The following is a 21,391-nucleotide window of genomic DNA, read 5'->3' as shown; positions in this document are numbered from 1 at the left end:
TGCTTTGTTGTATGCCCTCTCCTTTGCTCTTACATTAGATTTGACTTCCCTTGTTGGCCACAATTGTACTATTTTGCCCTTTAATTATTTTGTTGTTTTTGGAATACATCTATCCTGCACCTTCCTCATTTTTCCCAGAAACTCACACCATTGCTGCTCTGCTGTCATCCCTGCCAGCATCTCCTTCCAATTTACTTTGGCCAACGCCTCTCTTATACAAGTGTAATTTTCTTTACTCCACTGAAATATTGCTACATCAGACTTTACTTTCTCCCTATTGTATTTCAAGTTGAACTCAATCACATTGTGATCACCGGCTCCTAAGGGTTCTTTTACCTTAAACTCCCCAATCACCTCTGGCTCAGTTCATAACACCCAATCCAGTATAACTGATCCCCCAGTAGGCTCAGTGACAAACTGCTCTAAAAAGCCATCTCATAGGCATTCAACAAACTCACTCTCTTGGGATCCATTTCTAACCTGATTTTCCCAATCAACCTGCGTGTTGAAATTTCCATGACTGTCATAACATTGACCTTCTGACATGCCTTTTCTATTTCCTGTTATAATTTGTGGTCCACATCCCAACTTCTGTTGGCTTGTGTATAATTACCACCAGAGTCCTTTTACCCTTGCAGTTTTTTAACTCAACCCATAAGGATTCAACGTCTACCAAGCTAATAGTGTGTGTGGAAGGCTTGTACTGTGCTATACTGTCCTCTGTTCTATGGAAGAGTGATCCTGGAGGACTTGAATCATGAGTCAGTTCACTACAGCACAGGTCAGGGTAGTTGGGTCAGGAGGGCAAATAGGGCAACAACTGGTTGAGTCAGTGAGGAGCGGTTGTAGGTTTGAGTGAATAGGGAAGTGGGAAGGGGAAGGTTTTGACATTCTTGTTGGTTATCCCTAGAAGCTCAGGGTGTGGGACCAAGATAAAGGCATTGGTCAGACTGCACTTGGAGTATTGGGAGAAGTTTTGGGCCCCATATCTAAGAAAGAATGTGTTGGCATTGGTGAGGATCCAGTGGATGTTTACAAAAACTATCCTGAGAATGAAAGAGTTAATTTGTGAGGAGTGTTTGGCGGCTCTGGGCCTGTACTTGCTGGAATTTAGAAGAGTTGGGGGTGGGGTGGGGGTGGTTGGTGGAATCTCATTGAAACCTACTGAATATTGAAAGGCCTGGACAGAGTGGATGTTTCCTGCAGTGGGAGAGTCTAGGACCAGAGGGCACAGCCTCAGAATACAAAGAGATTCCCTTTAGAACAGAGATGAGGAGGAATTTCTTTAGCCCAAGGGTGGTGAATCTATGGAATTCATTGCCAAAGATCCCTGTGGAGGCCAAGTCATTGGGTGTATTTAAAGCAGAGGTTACAGGTTCTTGATTAGTAAAGGGATCAAACATTACAGGGAGGAGGCAGGAAAGTGGGGTTGAGAGGGATAATAAATAGGCCATGATGGAATGCTGGAGCAGACTTGATGGGCTGAATGGCCTAATTCTGATGGTCTCTTTAACCACATGGTAAACACCTGAAGCCAGGTTTATTAGAAGTTCATGGGGCGTCAGACATACTGAGAAGGGAACGGGACCTGTGTTTTCACATTTTTTTTGCTGGATATCCTCAACCTGTGTTCCTGTTGTCATTCCGCAGGGGAGAAACCGTACATCTGTCCATACGAGGGCTGTAATAAGCGGTACTCCAACTCCAGCGATCGCTTCAAACACACGCGGACACATTACGTGGACAAACCGTACTACTGCAAGATGCCAGGTTGCCACAAGAGATATACAGACCCCAGCTCTCTGCGCAAACACATCAAAGCCCACGGGCACTTTGTGTCTCCAGAACAGCAGGGGCTGCTGAAACTCCGACAGACGGGAAAGAGCCCCACAGCATCACCTCACCTCAACGGGACACAGGTCATCATTCCCAATCCAGCGGCCCTCTTCGGCAGTCATCCCCTGCAGGGACTGGGGGCGTCCCTGCCAATACCGATTCACCCAGCCCCGCTGGACCTCAGCCCCCTGACCTGCAGCACTGTCACCTCGCCCCCAATTCCCACTGTCCCCAGCTCCATCATCTCCCTCAATGGCACCCCGATAAACCTGGCCAAGTCATCCTTGATGTCCTCACCGGTGCCCGTCAGCTCCCTGGGTCTTCCACTGATGTCCTTGATGAGTGGATCTCAGAGCCACCTCCAGAGGCTGCCCACTTCAAAACCCAAAGCAGCTGGGTGCAAGAAACCGGACGAGAAGATCAAAGGTCCCCTGTCACTGGAGAGGGCTGAGGTACGGCTGAGGCCCCCGGCAGAAGGTTTCTCTGTGCTCCCCGGCGCAGTGATAGACTTATCGAGCGGAATGGGCACCCTGCCAGGGGCTGACTCTCTTCCTCCAGCCTGGGTGGTGTTTCCCCCAGGTTCAGTCCTGCTCAAGCCCGCTGTGGTAAACTGAATCTGATCTGGCCAACCCAGCCAGGTCAGTCTCTGACAGAGGCAACGAGCCCCAGCTCTATCCTTCCTGAAAATTCGTCATCAATTCCTCTCCCTGGTGGGTTGAATGTTTGTCAGTGGTAACTTGACTTCAGACTGAAAGGAAATGACTGATCAGATCCAGGTTTAAGTGCTAGGAGAGAAGTTATCTCATTGTCCAGGGCATCCCAATCAGATGAATATTTGTTGCCCACACCTGGAAAAGAGCTGGGCGTAAATCCAGCGGCAGAGGTTGGCTTCACCCCAGGGGTACAGAGGGAACATCCACCTCTTCTCACTCTCATCAAAGACCTCCTCCTTCTCTTCAATCACTTACAATCTCTTTGTTTTGCACCAGATCATGATGAGAAGTCGACCAAATTATCCATTGATACTAGAAACTAGTCAGCAGATGAAGCTTACAACCATCGTCATCATCATGGCTCTGGGGATTTGAACCAGTTTCATTGATGAGCGAATGGGAATGGGAAATGGTGTATGAAGAAGCATCAGTGGGCAGTCACGGATCAGTTGGGAGACGGGTAAGCTGGAGGAGAATGAGGTTCAGTTGGGAATTGGGGTCAGTAGGGGTGGGAACGGGAACTCTAGGGACAGGAATGTGGATCAATGGGGGAGACAGCTCTGAGCCATCGAACAAATTTGGAAAGAAGCACTTTGTGTTGAACTAAACACACGGGGGGAGGGGGGCTGAATTTCAACCCTTGCTTCCATCTTGCCAACTGTACTGATTCAGGACACTGCTAGCTTTTGTCAGCAATTTGCAAGAACTTTGAATCTCCAATTATTGTTCCTTCCCTCACACCCACAAATTGTATCAGAAGATTGAAAGGGAACATTAAAAATTGCACACAGATCTAGATCTGGAAACCACGGGTGGGCATGTATGCTTTCAGTGGCTACTTGATTAGGTACAGGAGTGGAACCCAGTGTGGTCTTGTCCACTTCAAGATTCAACATGTCCATTCAGAGATGCTCTTCTGCACACAACTATCGCAACACAAGGTTATTGGAGTTACTGTTACTTTCCCATCAGCTTGAACCAGTCTGGCCATTCTCCTCTGACCTCTCTCATTAACAAGGTGTTTTCACCCACAGAACTGCTGCTCACTGGATGTTTTTTGTTTTTCAAACCATTCTCTGTAAACTCTACAGACTGTTGTGTGTGAAAATCCCAGCAGATCAGCAGTTTCTGAGATACTCAATCCACCCAGTCTGGCACCAACACTCATTCCAAGGTGAAAGTCACTTTGATCCCATTTCTTCCCCGTTCTGAGGTTTGAACTGAACAAAAACTGAACCTCTTGACCAGGTCTGCATGAGTTGCTGCCACATGATTGGCTGATTAGATATTTGCATTAACGAACAGGTGTACAGGCAGACCCTAATCAAGTGGCCAGTGAGCATAAACCTTTTATACAAATCTACACGCAGGAGAAGTTGTGATAAAAGTCAGTGTCCTGCTACTGTGTGAGATAACGGCGACTCTAGCCTTTAACCTTGAAGAACCAGTAGCAGCAAACTACACCAGATTCTACTGCTGTGCCTAAGGAACTAACATGATGGGTTTTACAGAAACCAAGTATGACATCTACAGGAAATATAGGTTAAATGCCAACTACTGGTGAATATTTCATACATAGATAGAACCTTGAATTTTTTATTTAAGGTGAGGGTTGTGACTTTATTTATTCACTGCCTACAGCCCCCCAGTTTGAGGATAATTTATTCCCTGCAGTGGTTGGTTAGAAAATGACCAAATTTCCTGTATGAACAACCCTGAGCTAATCCCACTGCCCTCTGCCCCTCCCGCTCTGTACAAGTAGCCCTGTATCAACCCCAAACTGGTCCCATTCTCTCCCCATGGCCGTGCAAGTTCCTGTCACAAACATCTGCTGATCTCTCCATCCCCTTTCACTGCTTGCTCTAAACATTGCAACACTCAGTTTTTATTTTTTTATTTAGCGATAAGAGTGAGGAACAGGCCCTTCTGGCTAGCCACCTGTTTAACCCCAATGAGCCGTGCGACCCAGCTACTCTCTGATTTAACCCCAGCAGGACAACTTACAATGACCGATTAACCTACTAACCACTATGTCTTTGGAACGTGGGAGGAACCTGAGTAGCCAGAGGTTGCCACATGGAGAATGTGAAAACTCCTTACAGACAGCAGTGGAATTAAACCCGGGTCACTGGCACTAACTGCTACACTGCTCCTTTCTCAAAACTCAGGTCCTCAAGTCCTGGCAACATCCTTGTAAATTTTCTATGTACTCTTTTAATCGGTTGATATTTAGGAGATCTGAAAAGATTGTCCATTAGCCTCTTGGTATTTTTACACATCTACTTAACCATTCACTGATGCTCAGAAAGGTACGTCTCGAGGAGTAACTTTAAAATCAACCCTGCCTTCTACCATCTTACTCAATGCTGACCATAACTACATCATTCAGAAATAGAGTCAAAAGTACAGCACAGAAACAGGTCCTTACAACCCATCTAGTCTATGCCAACCATTTAAACTGCCCAGACCCATTGACCTGCACCGAGACCAGAGCTCTCCATACCCCTACCATCCATGTACCTATCAAAACTTACATTGAACATTCAAATTGAGCTCGCATGCACCACTTGAGCTAGCAGCTTGTTCCACTCTCACAACCCTCTGAGCGAAGCTTCCCCTCATGTTCCCCTTAACCGTTTCACCTTTCACCCTTGATCTCTGGTTGGTGTCCAGCCAGCCTCAGAGGAAAAAGCCTGCTTGTATTTACACTGTCTACAATCATTTTGTATGTCTCTACCAAATCTCCCCCTCAACCTCCTGTGTTCCTAACCTAGACAAATAGGAGGCCCAAAGGTGAACATTGATCCAAATGTCCAATTAGTACTACTTCTCAAAGGGAAAATGCTCTACAGTGTCATTCTGTGTGCTTAACTGAGCAATGAGTGAAGTTGTTACGGACAGCCATTCCCATTTAGCAGTGACGGAGGGCTGTGGTGAAAGGTAAACTGCTGACATACAGCGAGATTACGATGCCCCCTGCCCGTCCTGCTGAAACTCTCAGTCCTGCCCTTTTCTTAACCTCGACAGCAACGCTCCAATATGACTAGACTTTGGAAACTTGAAGAAAGCTTGTAATGTCCAGTGCACAGAACACACATGAGCCTACTGCTCTATACTCGCTCCCAAATAATCAACATCTTCATTCTAAATTTCTCAGCAGTGCTTCAAATTCCTCTGCGACTTCATTCCTGTCTGGTTCTACAAACCTCTGAGATCGTTGCACTTCAAGCCCAGCTTCTCAAATTTAACCCTTCTATTGGTGGCTTTAACATCTTTTGTCACAACTTAAAGAACATAGAACATTACAACACCATACAAACCTTCGGCCCACGATATTGTGCTGACCTTTTAAACTATGCAAAAATCAATCTAACTTCAGGGATTAAAAGAGGATCTGTCCCAGGGGATTAGAGACTAATGGTAAAAACAGTGAGTAAGTGAGAGACTGAGGAAGAGATGGCTCAGACAAACAAGGAAAGGAGACTGGGGTTGGAATGGGAGTTCTGATGAATCCTCAATTTGCAGTGGAATGGGGAACCACGAGCCCCAAAAAGGGATGAGGGGAGGAGATCCTTGTTAATTTTATCTTAATTTAAAAACATTCCTTTAACTTAGTTTTACAGTTAAATTCTCCAAATCCCATGATATTAACTGCAGACATACAACACTAAACAGCATCATTTAATCCTACAGTTAAGTGGAAGATCAAATAGGCCAGGATCAGAATTGGGTTTAATATCATATTGTTTTGTGGCAGCAGTGCATTGCAATACACGATTATAAAAACCATAAATTACAATAAGATTTTAAAAAATAAATTAGTGCAAAAAGGGGGAAAATAGTGAGATAGTGTTCTTGGATTCATTGTTCATTCAGAAATCTGATGGCAGAGGGGAAGAACCTGTTCCTGAAATGTTGTGTGTGTCCCCTCAGGCTCCTGTGCCTCCTCCTCGATGGTGGGGAGGAGAAGGGGGCATCAGAGTCAGATCTGGTTAAGTGACTCAGAAAGTCTGAACATTGCCGTGTCCAGTTTCCACATACATGGTTTCACAGGATGGATGCTTACTCTCAAGTGCTCTCACATTGACAGGAAGAGGTTGTACTGTCAAAGTGTGTGTTCCTGATGAAGCATTCATCCTTGTGCTGCCTGTCAAAATGTAGAGCTTTAAAATTCTCTCTTGCGCTTTCATTCCTTTGATATTCCCTCAGAACTACCTCCTTGACCAGACCAGTCACCTGTCCCAATATCCCATACTGTTTGACGTCATTTTTATGTGGTAACATTCCTATTAAGCACATGGGACATTTCTCCTTGTTAATGACTGGTTAACATGATGTTTTTATGTATGATTATAGATACATTTTGTTTTTGCCAGCTGGAAAACCTGTAGTAACCTACCTATTCTGTCACCTCAGCCAAGAACCATGATATTAGCACTGATGAAGGCTGATGGCAGAGAATTCAACCAGTGAGATCCTGTTAACTTTAGGAACTTCATACCGATGCTCTCACATTGACAGGAAGAGATCACACTGTCAAAGCGTGTATTCTGACAAAGCATACACCCTGTGTGCTGCCAGTCAAAATGTAAATCTCTCTATAAGCCGTTTATTAATTTACTATTTCCAAGACAAAGAAACATTTATCTTTCTGCAGGCTGTACACTGTATAGTACTGTTAAGTGTACTCAGACCCCAGTGGGTCTAGACTTATCTCCTCACCCTCTAGTACTAATAAGCTAAATAATAATGGATTAAGCTTTTTGTAAAAGGTCAGTTGTACAGTGTGTGCATTATTGGACAGGGCCCACCTGGGTCTGGACCAGATTACCCAACATTCCACATCTTCCCAGCAGTATTTTTGACAAGTGCCTTTTTACCGTACAATCTAAGTAAGTGTGGCTCCCGTGATGAAGATGCAGCAGGGTACCCTCAAGCAGATGCCCTGTACTGACGTCCTCTGACAAGGGACACAGATGAGGGAAAACGTCAATAAAGTTTAATTTGTTAACTTACCTCGTATTCAGTGTTCATTTCTTTATGTGCCTCGTGTGACTGCCACTGTAGTGGGGGGCTCTGGGGCAAGTTGTGGCTGTTAGTTACGTAGGCACAACCCCAATGGCCCTTAGTTACTGAACTGGCAAAGGTGCACTGCTTACATTTGGGGCAGCCAAAGATAATTCAGCCGATTATATCAAAGGGAACTACAGAGGCATGAGTTTCACTGTTTGAACAGCGGCCAACCAAGAGATCAGGAGCAAGAGAAGAGGTGACTCACACAAGTCGGTGAGTGTGTGTTAGAAAGCAGCACTTCGCAGGAGTTTCGGCATTTGAACAGCTGCCAATCAGAAACGGGAATTCATTAGCAAGGGCAAATAAAAACAAGGTGAGGCAAGCAGAGTGGCTTTTGTTGGAGTGACAGTGCTAGACTGGGGATTTGAGGCTTTAGTTCTTTGAAGCTTCAGCGAGGAGAGGCTTGAGTAGAGTAGAGAAGGCAAAAAGCTGAAGGTAGATTTTTTCAAATTTATTCATTGTTTCCTTCTTTATAATGCAGTTAGTGCAGTAGGATGCCAGGCAGGATAGCTGAATGCTCTTGTAGGATGTGGGAAAGCAGGGAGATCTCCAGTGTTCCTGATGACTTCTTTCAAGAAGTGCATCCAGTTACAGTTTCTAACACTCCATGTTAAACAATTGGAGCTGGAACTGGATGAAATCAGGATCATTAGGGAGGCTGAGGGGGTGATAGATAGGACCTATAGAGAGGTAGTTATGCCCAAGGTGCAGAAAGGGGTTAAATATCCAGTGTGGAGGACATCTGTGGCCAAACCCCTCAACAACAGGAAGACTACTTTGGATACTGTTGGGGGGGGGGAATGACCTAACAAGGAAGTCGCCGTGATCAGGTCTCTGACACTGGGACTGGCTCTGTAGCTCAGAAGGAAAGTGGGGAGAAAAGGTGAGCTGTGGTGTTGGGGTAACAGAAAGGTTCTGTGGATGAGAACGAGATTCCAGGATGGTATGTTGCCTCCCGGGTACCAGGATCCAGGACATCTTGGATCGAGTCCTCAGCGTTCTTAAGTGGGAGGTTTCTGAAGCCAGGAGAACATGAAATGGGAACAGGAGTTGCCCTGTTGGGCCCCTTCACATACTGTCCTCAATAAGATCACACACAACTTGCTGCAGCCTCGGTATTACTCTTGCAGTTTGTTCCTCATAACTTTCAACTTCATTCATACACAGATCTCGCTCAGTTTTACAAAGAACATAGAACAGGGCCTTCAGCCCACCATGCTGTGCTGACCTTTTAACCTACCCCAAGATCAATCTAACCCCTCCCTCGTACATAGCTCTCCATTTCTCTATCCATGTGCCTTCTTAATGTCCTTAATGTATCTGTCTCTACCGCCACCCCTAGCAAGCACATTCCAATCACCCACCGTGTGTAAAAAAAAAACCACCTCTGACATAACCCCCTCCCCATATTTTCCTCTAGTGACCTTAAGATTATGCCCCCATATATTAGCCATTTTCATCCTGGGAAAAAGTCTTACTTCATCTATGCCTCTTATCACCTTGTACACCTCTATCAAAGTCACCTCTCATCTTCCTCTGCTCCAAAGAGAAAAGCCCTTGCTCTCTTAACCATTCCTCACAAGACCCGCTCTCTAATCCAGGCATCATCCCAGTATCTCTCTTCAGTACCCTTTCTAAAGCCGCTTCTTTCCTATAATGTGGTGACCAGAACTGAACACAGTACTCCAAATGTGATCCAGCCAGAGTTTTACAAAGCTGCAACGTGATCTTGTGGCTCTTGAACTCAACCCCTGAACAAATAAAGGCCAACACACCACACACCTTCTTAACCCCCCCCCCCCATATCCTTAATAAATCAGCCCAATCACAGCTTCAACAAGAACAAAATTGTATCACCATTTTGAATTGGGTGACCCCCTCATTCTGAATTGTACAATAAATGTTTTAACAATTCACTTCAAAACTGCATAGAAGGATCTGCAGCTTGTAAAGACTGTAAATGCTTTACTGCACTGCAACCTCAGGAGTCCACATCCAGGCACTTTCATTACAACATTAGTTTTTGACAAAAACAGGCCATTTGGCCCAACAAAGCTTGCTAAATTCCTACTCAAATAGTGTGCTGAAATAACTATTGAGTTTAGGTTTGGAAGTCTCTAAAGGTACTATACTCAACTACACAACTAGTTTGTTCCATGTGTCCACAACTCACTGTGTAACAAAATGCTTCCTGATGTTAGTCTGAAACCTCCCTTTAGCCAGTCTCCACTTATGGCCTCGTTGATGGATTAATTGTGAAGTAGCAGCTGGCATCCACCTTGTTTATACCCTTAATGATTTTGAACACTTCTATCACATTCTACGTCTACTTATGCTAAAATGATTTAATTTTTTCAATCTTTCTTCATAGCTCATACCTGCAGACCTGGAATGAGTCTAGTCATCCTACTTTGAACTGCCTCCCAGAGCCTCCACATCCCTCACAAAATACAGAGACCAAAACTGTACACAGTATTCAAGGTGTAGCCTCATAAGCTGGTCATACAGCTTAGGGACAGCATCTCCAGATTTTCACTCCACTGAGGGCATTACATACCCCGACAGGCTATTAGCCTTCCTAATCGCTTCAGTGCATTGTCGAGATGTTGATAGTGATGAATCCACCAGGACACCCAAATCCTCAGTACACTTTCAAGCTCAAAACACCCCATTGTATATTTATATCTAATATTTCTACTTCCTATATGTAATACTTTCATTTACTTACATTAAATTTCACTTGTCATTTATCCGCCCACATTGGGATTTTGTTCAGATCTAACTGTATTGATTCTGCTGCCTGAATGTTATCAGCCCATCCCCTAATCCCGTGTCATCGGCAAACTTTTACTAGCTTATTTGTTATGTGCTATCCAAATCATTAATGAAAATTAAAAACAGCAGCGGCCCCAAAGCTGATCGCTGTGGAACCCCACTTTTAACATCTTCCAGGTGTGAAAATGATCCTCTCACCATAACTCATTGTTTTCTGTTTTTGAGCCAATTCTGCACCCATTCACAAACCTTACCCTGAATCCCTCCCTCCTGTAATTTGATTATTAACCTCTTGTGGGGTACCTTGTCAAAAGCCTTCTGCAAGTCCACTGCTGTATTGTTATCACAAATTTTAGTTACCTCTTCATAGAACTCCAGCACATTAGTAAAAACATGATTTCCCCCTTCTGAAGCCATGCTGGCTTTCTGCTAACATGCCTGTTCTTATCAGCTGATTTTCTATCTCATTCTTTATTAAACGTTTCTATTATCTTGCTTACACTACATGTTAAGTTTGCAGGTCTATAGGTACCAGGGTCAGTGCAGTCACCCTTCTTATACACTGGGACAATGTTAGCCCGTTTCCAGTCCTTGGGGATTTCACCAGTCTTCACTGACTTTTGAAAAATACATGCTTGAGGTTTGTCTATATAATCACAGACCTCTTTAAGTACCCATGAGTATATGTTGTCTGGCCCTGGAGATTCATAACTTTCAGCCTTTTCAGATGAAGCATGACCTCACTTCCTAAAATCTCTAAGTCACTTAAAACAGCCTTATTTTTCTCTACACTTACTGGTATATTGCTAACATCTTTTCAGATGAATACTTTAGCACAATATCAGTTAAGAATATCCACTGTGTTCTTCTCTGCATGATTTATCACCCCAATATTATTCCTAATACACAACTTCCTCCTTGACTTTTTTTTTTACTATTAAGGTATTGAAAAAATCTCTCGGGGTCAATCTCAGCACTATCAGCAATATCCTTCTCAACTCGCCTTTTCACAATCCGCTCTGTCCTAGACTGTAGCTCTCATATGACTATTTTGTCCTGTATTCCTTATTTAGTTGTCTTTTCAATGATTTTTATTCCTGTTATCTTTATTCATCCATGATTAAAACCATTGCCTCATTAAAGTTACAACACCTAACTTAAGGATTTAAATTCAGGTATTTGAAGACAGGCCAAAAGTGCATAAAATGTAATAACTAAATTATGAAAATATTTGAAAAATTCTAAAACATAATATCACGGACATCAATCAAATTTTCCAAGTTTCTTACTCCACCCACGAGCATGAATAGAAGCTTCTCACCAAGCGATGTAGCAGTTGTCTCGGTACATAACCAGACTTGCCATTGTAGGTTTTAAGAAGTACCCCAAGGAGAGTGAAAGAGGCAGAGTTTAGGGGCTTGGTAGTGAAAGGCAGAAAACAAGGTATTGCTGAGACCTGGAGAATCTCAGTCATCTGGATGCCACAGTACTGTAGCAGTCAGCACAATGCCATTGTAACTCGAGTCATTCAGGAGCTCGCAGTTCAAGTCCAGCATCCTCTGAATGCTCATTCTCGCGTACATGTGGGTTTCCTCCGGGTGCTCTGGTTTCCTCCCACAGTCCACAGGCGTACCGGTGAGCAGGTTAATTGCTCATTGTAAATTGTCCTGTGAGAAGGCTGAGGTTAAATCGGTGTTACTGGGTAGTGCGGCTCGAAGGACCAGAACAGTCCTGAATAAATAAAGAATTAATTTGTTTATTTTTACAAAAGTCTACAGAGAAACTAACAACATGAGAGGGCAGAATGGTGATGGTCAAGATCCATGTTGTTTAATCTGATCTGATCCATCATTAGCCAATTGTTTGTCTTCTACAGGGAGGGGTAAGCTGTAAATTCTGTCATCTTTTATTTGTTTAGTTAGAGAGAGTGCTGATCGAGCCACACCACTGATTTAACCCGAGTCTAGTCACAGGACAATTTACAATGACCAATTAACATACTAACCAGTACGTCTTTGGACTGAGGGAGGAAACCCATGCGTTCACGGGGAGAACGTACAAACTCCTTAAAGACTGCGCAGGAATTGAACTGTAACAGCGTCATTCTAATTGCTGTGCTACCATAGCAGCCTGCAAGCATCATGTTCCAGCATCTGTGAACACACAACTTTCCCAGAGTTGCCTGCTGAAAGTGGAACTTTATTTACAACCAAGTTACAATGATAGAACTTTCAGAATCACAAGGCTATTTGATGAGATGGGGAACCACGCTCTCCCGTTACTGGCCAGATGGCCACAGGATGAGACAGGGCTCCAGATGGCAGTTCGTTGTATAGCAGCTCAATCCCCCAGAACCTTGCACTGCTGGCCAGGGATGACTGACCAGCAACATGAAGTCACCCTCAGCCATACCCCTTGCTTGAGTAATGCAATGGAGGAATCCAATTTAATTTAATAGTCACATTCAAAGCCTGTTGTGAGAAGGAACGATTCACAATACCACTTCTGGTAACCGCTGAAGGCAATGTCACAGCATGCTAGTTCACTTACACCGTTCCCAGAGTAAATATTCACACAGGCGTCCAGCAGGTAACAAGGAAAGTGAGCTAAGGTGGCGTGACTCCATGTCAGCCTCTTAGTCTGCTCTGCAAACACCAGCACTGAGCAAAGACCCACCGCACTTGAGTTCCTGTGTGGAATTTACACAGTGGCGAACCGAAGAAAATGTGGAGGGGAAGGTGTCCATGGGGTCATGTCTCGGTCTGCTTTCTTTGTTCCTTCCTCTCCTGGTCCATCTTGTGGATGTGTAGTTCCTCATCCAGCCGTTCCTTTGCTCTCACCACCTGCCAAGTCAACATTCACATTAAAGTTCAGAATCAGGGTCATTATCACCGGCACTGTACATTATGAAATGTGTTGTTTTGTGGCAGCAGTATTGTGCAATACATAAAAATCACTAAAAATTGCAGTAAGAAATGTACATGAAATAGTGATGGCAGAGGGGATGAAGCTGTTCCTGAAACATTGAGTGTGTTTACAGGCTCCCGTACCTCCTCCCTGATGGTAGCAATGAGAAGAGGGTTTGTCTTGGGCAATGGGGGTCTTTAATAATGGACTTTGTTGAGGCATTGTCTTCTGAAGATGTCCTTGACGCTGATTAGGCTAGTGCCCATGATGAAGCTGGCCGAGTTTACAACCTTTTCTACCATTTTCTGATCCTATGCGCTGCAGCCTCCACACCAGACGGTGACGCAACCAGTCAGAATGCTCTCCACAGTACAACTGTAGAGTCTTTGCTGACATACCAAATCTCCTCAAATGCCTAATGAAACATAGCTGCTGCTGTGCCTTCTTCGTAGTTGCATTAAGGTGTTGGGTCTAGGATAGATCCTCAGAGATGCTGATGCCCAGGAACCTGAAACCCTCGATGAGGACTCCCCTTCCTCATATCCACAATCAATCCCTTAGTCTTGCTGACTTCGAGGACCCACACCATGCTCTCTTCTTGCTGCTGTCATCAGGAAGGTGATACAGGAGCCTCAAGACTCACACTACCAGGTTCAGGAACAGTGACTACCCCTCAACCATCAGGCTCTTGAACCAGAGGGGATAACATCACTCACCCCATCACTGAACTGTTCCCACAGCCTATGGACTCACTTTCACGCACTCTTCCACTCACGCTTTTGATAGTTATTTTTTTTTTATTTATTATATTTCTCTTTTTTGTATTTGCAGTTTGTTGTCTTTTGCACTCTGGATGTCCACCTTGCTGATGCAGACTTTCATCAATTCTATCATGGTTACTGGATTTATTGAGTATGCCCACAAGACAATGAATCTCAAGATTGTACACGGTGACATAAATGTACCGTGATTTTAAAAAATTTACTTTGAATTTTTGTTGTTGCAACACCACCCAACCAGCTGATCTATCGCATTCCTTGCCAGGAGTGCATTTCCCTGTAAGGATCTCATTGACTAACTACAAAATGTGTCAGGAAATCTCTTTAAAGTGACGCAGGCTGCATGGTAGTAAGTGGACAGGACTTTGCTCTCCTCGGATCAGTGAATGCCGAAGGGAAGAGCAAGCCTGGTGTGTGAGGCGTGAGGCACAGAGAGTGCAATGTGGTCATTCACTGCGGGAGCACCAACCGTAACACTCAGCCCAATCCTTAAAATGTCAGGGAGTATTTACAACACAATTCCCTCCTTATCACCTCTCAAAAAAAACCTTACAGCTTTTGTACTTAAAACGTCTGCCACCAATGGGGTCAACTTGTTAATTCCTCTGCAATTTTGGGGCAACGTGGAACTGATTGTTTATCAACCTGTCATTAACAGTCACACTGAGCAATACCAACACCTTATACCAACTGTAATTCTAAATGACAGGCCTCAACAGAGTGGATATTTCCCAGACTGAGTCTGGGAGCAGGGGCCACAGCCTCAGAATCGGACGTCCATTTAGTGCAAAGATGAGGAGGAAATTTCTTTAGTCAGGGGGAGGTAAATCTGTGGAATTCATTGCCACGGACTCCTGTAGAGGACAAATCTCTGGGTACATTTAAAGCGAGTTTGATAAGTCAGGGTGTCAAAGGTTATGGGGAGAAGGCAGAGAATGGGGTTAAAGGGATAGTAAATCATCGTTGATGGAATGGCGGAACAGACTTGATGGGCTGCAAGGCCCATTTCTGCTTCCATGTCTTGTGATGTAAACTCCAGGAAAATCAGACAATAGAATCCTGGAGTCAAGGTCAATGCCTTACCTTGGACTGCAGATAAAACGATCCACCCACTGATTTGTCGTTGACCTTGAACAAATGATCATAATTCTGTATCAGCAGGGGAGAAAACACCCAGGGTTAGAATTTTATGGCAGCTTTAGAACAGAACATCAGACAGCAAGGAGGAAACTAGCGAGGGCTGCAACAGGGAATGAAACAAAATAATGTCAGGAGCACTCAGGTCATGGATTACCATGGTCTTATTGAACAGCACAGACAAGTGCTGGAGAGGAACTGCTGTCAATATTTAATCTTCAGCCTGAGCCATTAAATCAATCAGGCCTTTGTTTTACCCAATTTGACTACCGTGATCACCAAACCACCGGAAAGTTGGAAATACTCCCCAGATCACAAATGGTGTCCTTCAGGAGAACCCTGTTGTCTGCACAGTCTCCAGCCTGGAAGAGTCTGTGAGTCTGAGTGTACAGGGCCAAGGACTGGAGGCCCAGGGGCAGCCTGCACTGGGGTAGAAGGCCTGTCTGTATGTGAGAGTTGGTGGGCAGGTAGGAGAGTGGGAGAGTGTTCTGCTGAACATCGTGCGCGTGTTACATTGGTGCTGGACTGTGGGCTGCCCCCCCCCACACACATCTCCGGTCGTGTTGGTCGTTGATGCAAACAAGGCACCTCACTGTGCTTTTCGATGTACCCAGATTCACCTGAGTGTGGGCTGCCCCGGCAGGGTGGTCAGCAACCACCTCTCTGGTCCTGGACAACAATGGCTCCACGAGCAGATGCATCAGGAATGCCCTGATGCTGCGGGTCCTGTGCACTGGTCCAGTGTCTCTGCATTATCACGACTGCACCCAACCTGTGACATGCCGAACTGCAGTCCCACCCCACATAACATGAATACTGTGCTTATGGTTACCCCAGGAGCATCCACTTGCTGCCTTCAGGTCTGCTCGCCTCAGTAAGGCATGTGGAAGCTTTAGGAAGACTGCAGAGATTTCCCAGGATGCTGCCTGGACTGTTGGGCATTCTTTGAGGAAAGGTTGAGTTACCGCTTTTCGCTGCAGAGCAAAGGTGGTTGAGAAGTGACTTGGGGCGCACAGCGTTAGTACAGCAATACGGGATCCATTCCTGCCACTGCCCACCTTCTCCTGAATGCACAGGATTGCTCTGGATTCCTCCACGTTCCAAAGACATAGCTTTAGAACGGAGACGTGGAGGTTGATAGATTCTGGATTAGAGGTGACGGGGAGAAGGGAGGAGAATGGGGTTGGAAGAGGGATAATAAATCAGCCATGATGGAATGGGGAAGCAGAGTCAATGGGCTGAATGGCCTCATTCTGCTCGTGTCTTATGGAAAATCAGACAACAATCTCAAGACGACTCCAATACTGCTGCCTCACCTTCTGGATCTCCTCGGCGCTGAGCTGTGTGACATTGAGGATCTGCTGTGCTTCCTGCAGTGATATTCCGGAGATGCTGGAGGCCGCGGCGGACTGACGCCCGGCCTGTCCCCGAGCCTCTGCTGCCGCTTTACTGGCTGCAGGAAGGAACAGACACCAGTCATAGATCCCATCCACTGCACAGCATCACACAATCCCCACCCTTACCCTCAACCTCCCATCATTCATTCGTGGGACCAGGCTGACAGCCCGACAGCCCATCGCTGGTCACCGAGACAAGCAGCAGGGAGCTGCCATCGCCAACCACTTGGATGAGAAGGGGTAGCGAGTGGGGCTGGTCAATGACTTTCACAGCACTTGTGTGAACTCTGCTAGCTTTACCATTTTTTTGGACTATTTAATTTAAAAAAATGAAGTACTGGGTGTTATTGTAGCTTCTGTTAAAGCCATCACCCTCTGAGTAACCTGCTCACTGTGCACACTAGCCACTTTACACCTCACTGGGGACCTGCCCTCTTCATTTCACAATGGGTTCCACAGATTCACCAGCCTCTGCGGAGGAGCTACAGGAGCCTGAAGACACACACTCAGAGTTTAGGACCAGTTTCTTCCCCTCCGCCATCAGATTTCTGAACGGCCCATGAACACGACCTCACTATTTCAGTCTGCTTTTGCACCCATTGTTTATTCATTTTAGACTTTTCTTATTGTAATTTGGTGAATTTTTTTTTCTCTGCCACAAAACTAATTTCACATCATATGCCAGTGATACGAAACCTGATTCTGCACCATTATCACATTAATTTTATACACATTTCTCACTGTCATTTATAGAACTATATATTTTATGTATTGTAGTGTACTGCTGCTGCAAAATAACAAATTTCATTATATACAAGATCAGTGACAACAAACCTGATTCTGATTCAGACAAAATGCCGGAGGCACTCAGCAGGTCAGGCAGCATCTATGGAGGGGAATTAACAGTTGATATTTTATTCCCCTCCACCGATACTGCCTGACCTGCTGAGTTCCTCCAGCACTTGGTGTGCGTTGCTCTGGAACTGCAGCATCTGCAGAATCTCGCGTCACTCCAGTCACGGCCCATCTGCACCACAAAACTGGCAACTGGTCTTAGCGCACAGGGTGATACCGTAAATGTGCTGGCGAAATGGCAGCTGGATTTTACACCCAGAATGAGAGCCCATAAGACACAGGAGCATTAGGCCAGTCGGCCCATCGTGGCTGCTTCATTACCCTCCTCAACACCATTCTCCCGTCTTCTCTCCATAGTCTTTGATGCCCTGACTAATCAAGAACCTACCAACCTCTGCTTTAGATATACTCAATGACTTGTCCTCCACAGCCAAGTCATTAAGCCAGTGCGTCAAGAGCTGGCATACATCATGAAGGGTCCCTCCTGCCAGGACATGCCCCCTTCGCATTGCTACCGTCAGGGAGGGGGCACACACAGCCATCAGATTCCTGAACAGACACTACCTCACTACTTTGCAATACTTCATACTTATTGTCATTTAAATTAAGGGTGAAAGGTGAAATGTTGAAGAGCAGGTGGGGGATGTCTTCTCTCAGAGGGTTGAGCGTGGAACAAGTTGCCGTTGGAAGTGGTGGGTGTGGGTTTGTAGAGAAGTTTGAACAATTACATGGACGGGAGGGGTAAGGAGGGCCACAGAACAGGCACACGTCAATGGGGCCAGCACGGATCAGATGGGCTGTAGGGCCAGTCCTATGCTGCAGTGCTCCCTAACTCTATGGTGATGTATCTTTGGGAGTACAGGTCAGGTTCGGACATGCACCGTGGATGGTAAGATCCGACTGATTATTGAAAAAAGGACTTTGGTCTGAGTCCAAGGATCCTTGAAGGTGACGTCAGCAGGGAAAACGCTGACCCTTATTATTCAGGGCATTGAACGCAGGAGCAAGGGGTTTCCTCCGACTTAATAAAACACCCAGCAGGCCTCAGCTGGAGTGGTGTATGCAGTCCTCAGGGGACGCGCCTGAGGAGGAGACTCACTGGCTTGTTTGGCTGGAAGGAGACGCGGGATTCGTTTCCACTGAAGCAAAGAAGGTTAAGAGGTCGTGTGTCTAATGAGGAAAGCTTCAGCAAACTAAGGCTTTTCTCGTTGGACTGAAGGACGAGAGGTGCACAAGATGATCAGCAGTACAGATCAAGGGAACAGCCAGAGACTTTTTCCCAGGGTAGAAATGGCTGGTATACAGGAGCATAACCTTAATGTGATCGGAGGAAGCTACAGGGGCACATCAGAGGTTTTTTTTAAACAGAGAGCGGTGAGTGGGCGGAATGCACTGCCAGGGGAGGTGGTAGATGTAGATACATAAAACATACAATAGTACAGCACAGTACAGGCCCTTTGGCCCACAATGTTGTGCCGACCCTCAAACCCTGCCTCCCATATAACCCCCATTAAGGACATTTAAGAGTCTCTTATATCAGGACATGGATGACAGAAAAATAGAGGGTTACGTGGGAAAGAAATGTTAGATTGATCTAGGAGTAAGTTTAAAGGTTTGCACAACATCAGGAATTGTGGTGCAATGTCCCATGTTGTTTATATAAAACACTTACAACATTACGGGAGAGGTACATAACTGTACTATAACTAATAAGTATGAATCATAACTAAGGCTATGTGAGCAGTCTGGGGCCCCTTATCGAAGAAATGATGTGCTGGCATTGGAGAGGGTCCAGAGGAAGTTCACGTATGAGCCGTGGTTAATGGCCCTGGGCCTGTACTTGCTGGAGTTTAGAAGAATGGTGTGGGGGGGGGAATCTCACTGAACCCTATCAAGTATCGAAAGGCCTAGTTAGAGTGGATATGGAGAGGATATTTCCCATAGTGGGGGAGTCTCGAACCAGAAGGCACAGCCTCAGGGTGGAGGGACAACCATTTCGAATGGGGATGAGGTCATGTCACTGGGTACATTTAGAGGTTGAGAGGTTCTTGATTAGTCAGGGTGTTAAAGGTTACAGGGAGAAGGCAGCAGAATGGGGTTGAGAGGGATAATAAATCAGCCATGATGGAATGGTGGAGCAGATCCAAATAGCCCAACGCTGCTCCTAAACAAGGAATCCTCTGCAGAAATAGTTTCTCCTTATCAGAGGTGAATAAAACTAGGATTAGGGGAGACTTGGAGAAGATTCTGAGCAAGAACTTATTCACTCAAAGTGTGGAGAGTACATGGCAAACTGTTCAAGTGTTTGTCCAGACTCCTCAGTGTAGATTTAGTAAACAGTTAGTCTGCACTATGACGTCTAGACAAGCACTTGAATTCCCGAACTCAAGGTCTGTTGAACATATGCTGGTGCGAAGGGCCTGTTCCTGGTGGTGGGCTGTGTCTTGGAAGGTGCGATTAAAATGGAAGGGTGTTCACTAGTTGGCGTCTACACGGTGGCCAAGTGACCTGAAACCACGATTCTGAGAGATGTCCAGGAGGGTGCTCCAGTGTCCGTATGATGCAGGAGAGCTCCCTCCAGAATGGCCAGCTTTCTTTTGCTCACCGGCAAACTCCTGTCTCAGCGCCCGGGCAAACGCTCTCCCCACCACCTGAGCGCCCACCACGATGATCTGTGCCAGGTACTTGGCCTGTGGACGGGAGACAGAGAATTAGACCTGGCCCACGCTCCGTCTGGAGATGAGACCCCCACCGTCCAGTGACGACCCCTGTTTCACCCCACAGCAGCGTGTTAACACAGACACAGAGCACAGCCCCCTCCCCTCCCCACTCCCTCCATTCCAGGCCTCCCTTTCCCTCCCCTCTCCCTCTCCCTCCCCCTCCATTCCGGGCCTCCCTTTCCCTCCCCTCCCCACTCCCTCCATTCCGGGCCTCCCTTTCCCTCCCCTCCCCACTCCCTCCATTCCACCCCTCCCTTTCCCTCCCCTCCCCACTCCCTCCATTCCACCCCTCCCTTTCCCTTCCCACTCCCTCCATTCCACCCCTCCCTTTCCCTCCCCTCTCCCTCTCCCTCCATTCCACCCCTCCCTTTCCCTCCCCTCCCCACTCCCTCCATTCCGGGCCTCCCTTTCCCTCCCCTCTCCCTCCATTCCACCCCTCCCTTTCCCTCCCCTCCCCTCTCCCTCCATTCCACCCCTCCCTTTCCCTCCCCTCCCCACTCCCTCCATTCCACCCCTCCCTTTCCCTCCCCTCCCCTCTCCCTCCATTCCACCCCTCCCTTTCCCTCCCCTCCCCTCTCCCTCCATTCCACCCCTCCCTTTCCCTCCATTCCACCCCTCCCTTTCCCTCCCCTCCCCTCTCCCTCCATTCCAGGCCTCCCCACTCCCTCCTCTCAAGGACACCCTCCCTGCGACTCTTTTCCTCCAAAAGAATTCCTCCCTTTCCCCTCTTCAGGACACCCTTCTCTCGCCTCCTCTCTTCAAGGACGCTCTACCCTACCCTTTCCTCCTCTCACGGAGCCCCTCTCCGGCCCCCGGCCCCCGGCCTTTCCTCGCCGTTCGCCGCTCACCATCGCACATCGAGCGGCTCCGCTCGCCGGAAGTGGCCGTAGTCAAGGGCACGGCAGGGTCAAAGGACAGAGGCTCCCGCCAACAAGCACTGCAACAAGAGGGGCCGCAGGCGCCCGCTGCGCAGGGTTTCCGTCGCTGGCGCCCTCTGCGGGATTGTAGGACACAAAGCCGGCGAAGGTCTGCCCTCTGCCGGACGACAGCCGATATGTCAATTGGAGCTGCCCCGGTTAAATCCGATTTCATTGATTTATATACGCTCAGTGGTCACTTTATCCGTTACAGAGCATAGCCAATAAAATGGCCACTCAGTGTATGATTGTGGTCTTCTACCTCTGAGGAATCGGATATAT

The 21,391-nt window shown here is 46.5% G+C and overlaps 2 protein-coding genes across 2 annotated transcripts in view; one reads left to right on the top strand and one right to left on the bottom strand.

The window, feature by feature from the left end:
- glis2b (GLIS family zinc finger 2b) overlaps nt 1–7,564 on the top strand; it is a 108,420-nt gene extending 100,856 nt beyond the window's left edge. Inside the window, 1 exon segment of the mRNA XM_072269208.1 lies at nt 1,651–7,564. Coding sequence (XP_072125309.1) covers nt 1,651–2,450 — 800 coding nt within the window. The 3' untranslated portion in view covers nt 2,451–7,564.
- Nucleotides 7,565–12,553: 4,989 nt separating this feature from the next.
- pam16 (presequence translocase associated motor 16) lies at nt 12,554–21,120 on the bottom strand. The gene is made up of 5 exons (XM_072269207.1): nt 21,041–21,120; nt 20,078–20,162; nt 16,537–16,673; nt 15,167–15,232; nt 12,554–13,240 (listed from the first exon to the last, which is right to left on the bottom strand). The coding sequence occupies exons 1-5, from the start codon at nt 21,041–21,043 to the stop codon at nt 13,148–13,150; spliced, it is 384 nt and encodes a 127-aa protein (XP_072125308.1). The 5' UTR covers nt 21,044–21,120; the 3' UTR covers nt 12,554–13,147.
- Between the last annotated feature and the right edge of the window lie 271 nt (nt 21,121–21,391).

The sequence above is a fragment of the Mobula birostris genome, chromosome 9 (genome assembly GCF_030028105.1).
Source record: "Mobula birostris isolate sMobBir1 chromosome 9, sMobBir1.hap1, whole genome shotgun sequence".
Classification (NCBI taxonomy): domain Eukaryota; kingdom Metazoa; phylum Chordata; class Chondrichthyes; order Myliobatiformes; family Myliobatidae; genus Mobula; species Mobula birostris.
The sequence above is the reverse complement of the archived record's forward strand: the minus strand, read 5'-3'. Positions and strand labels throughout refer to the sequence as shown.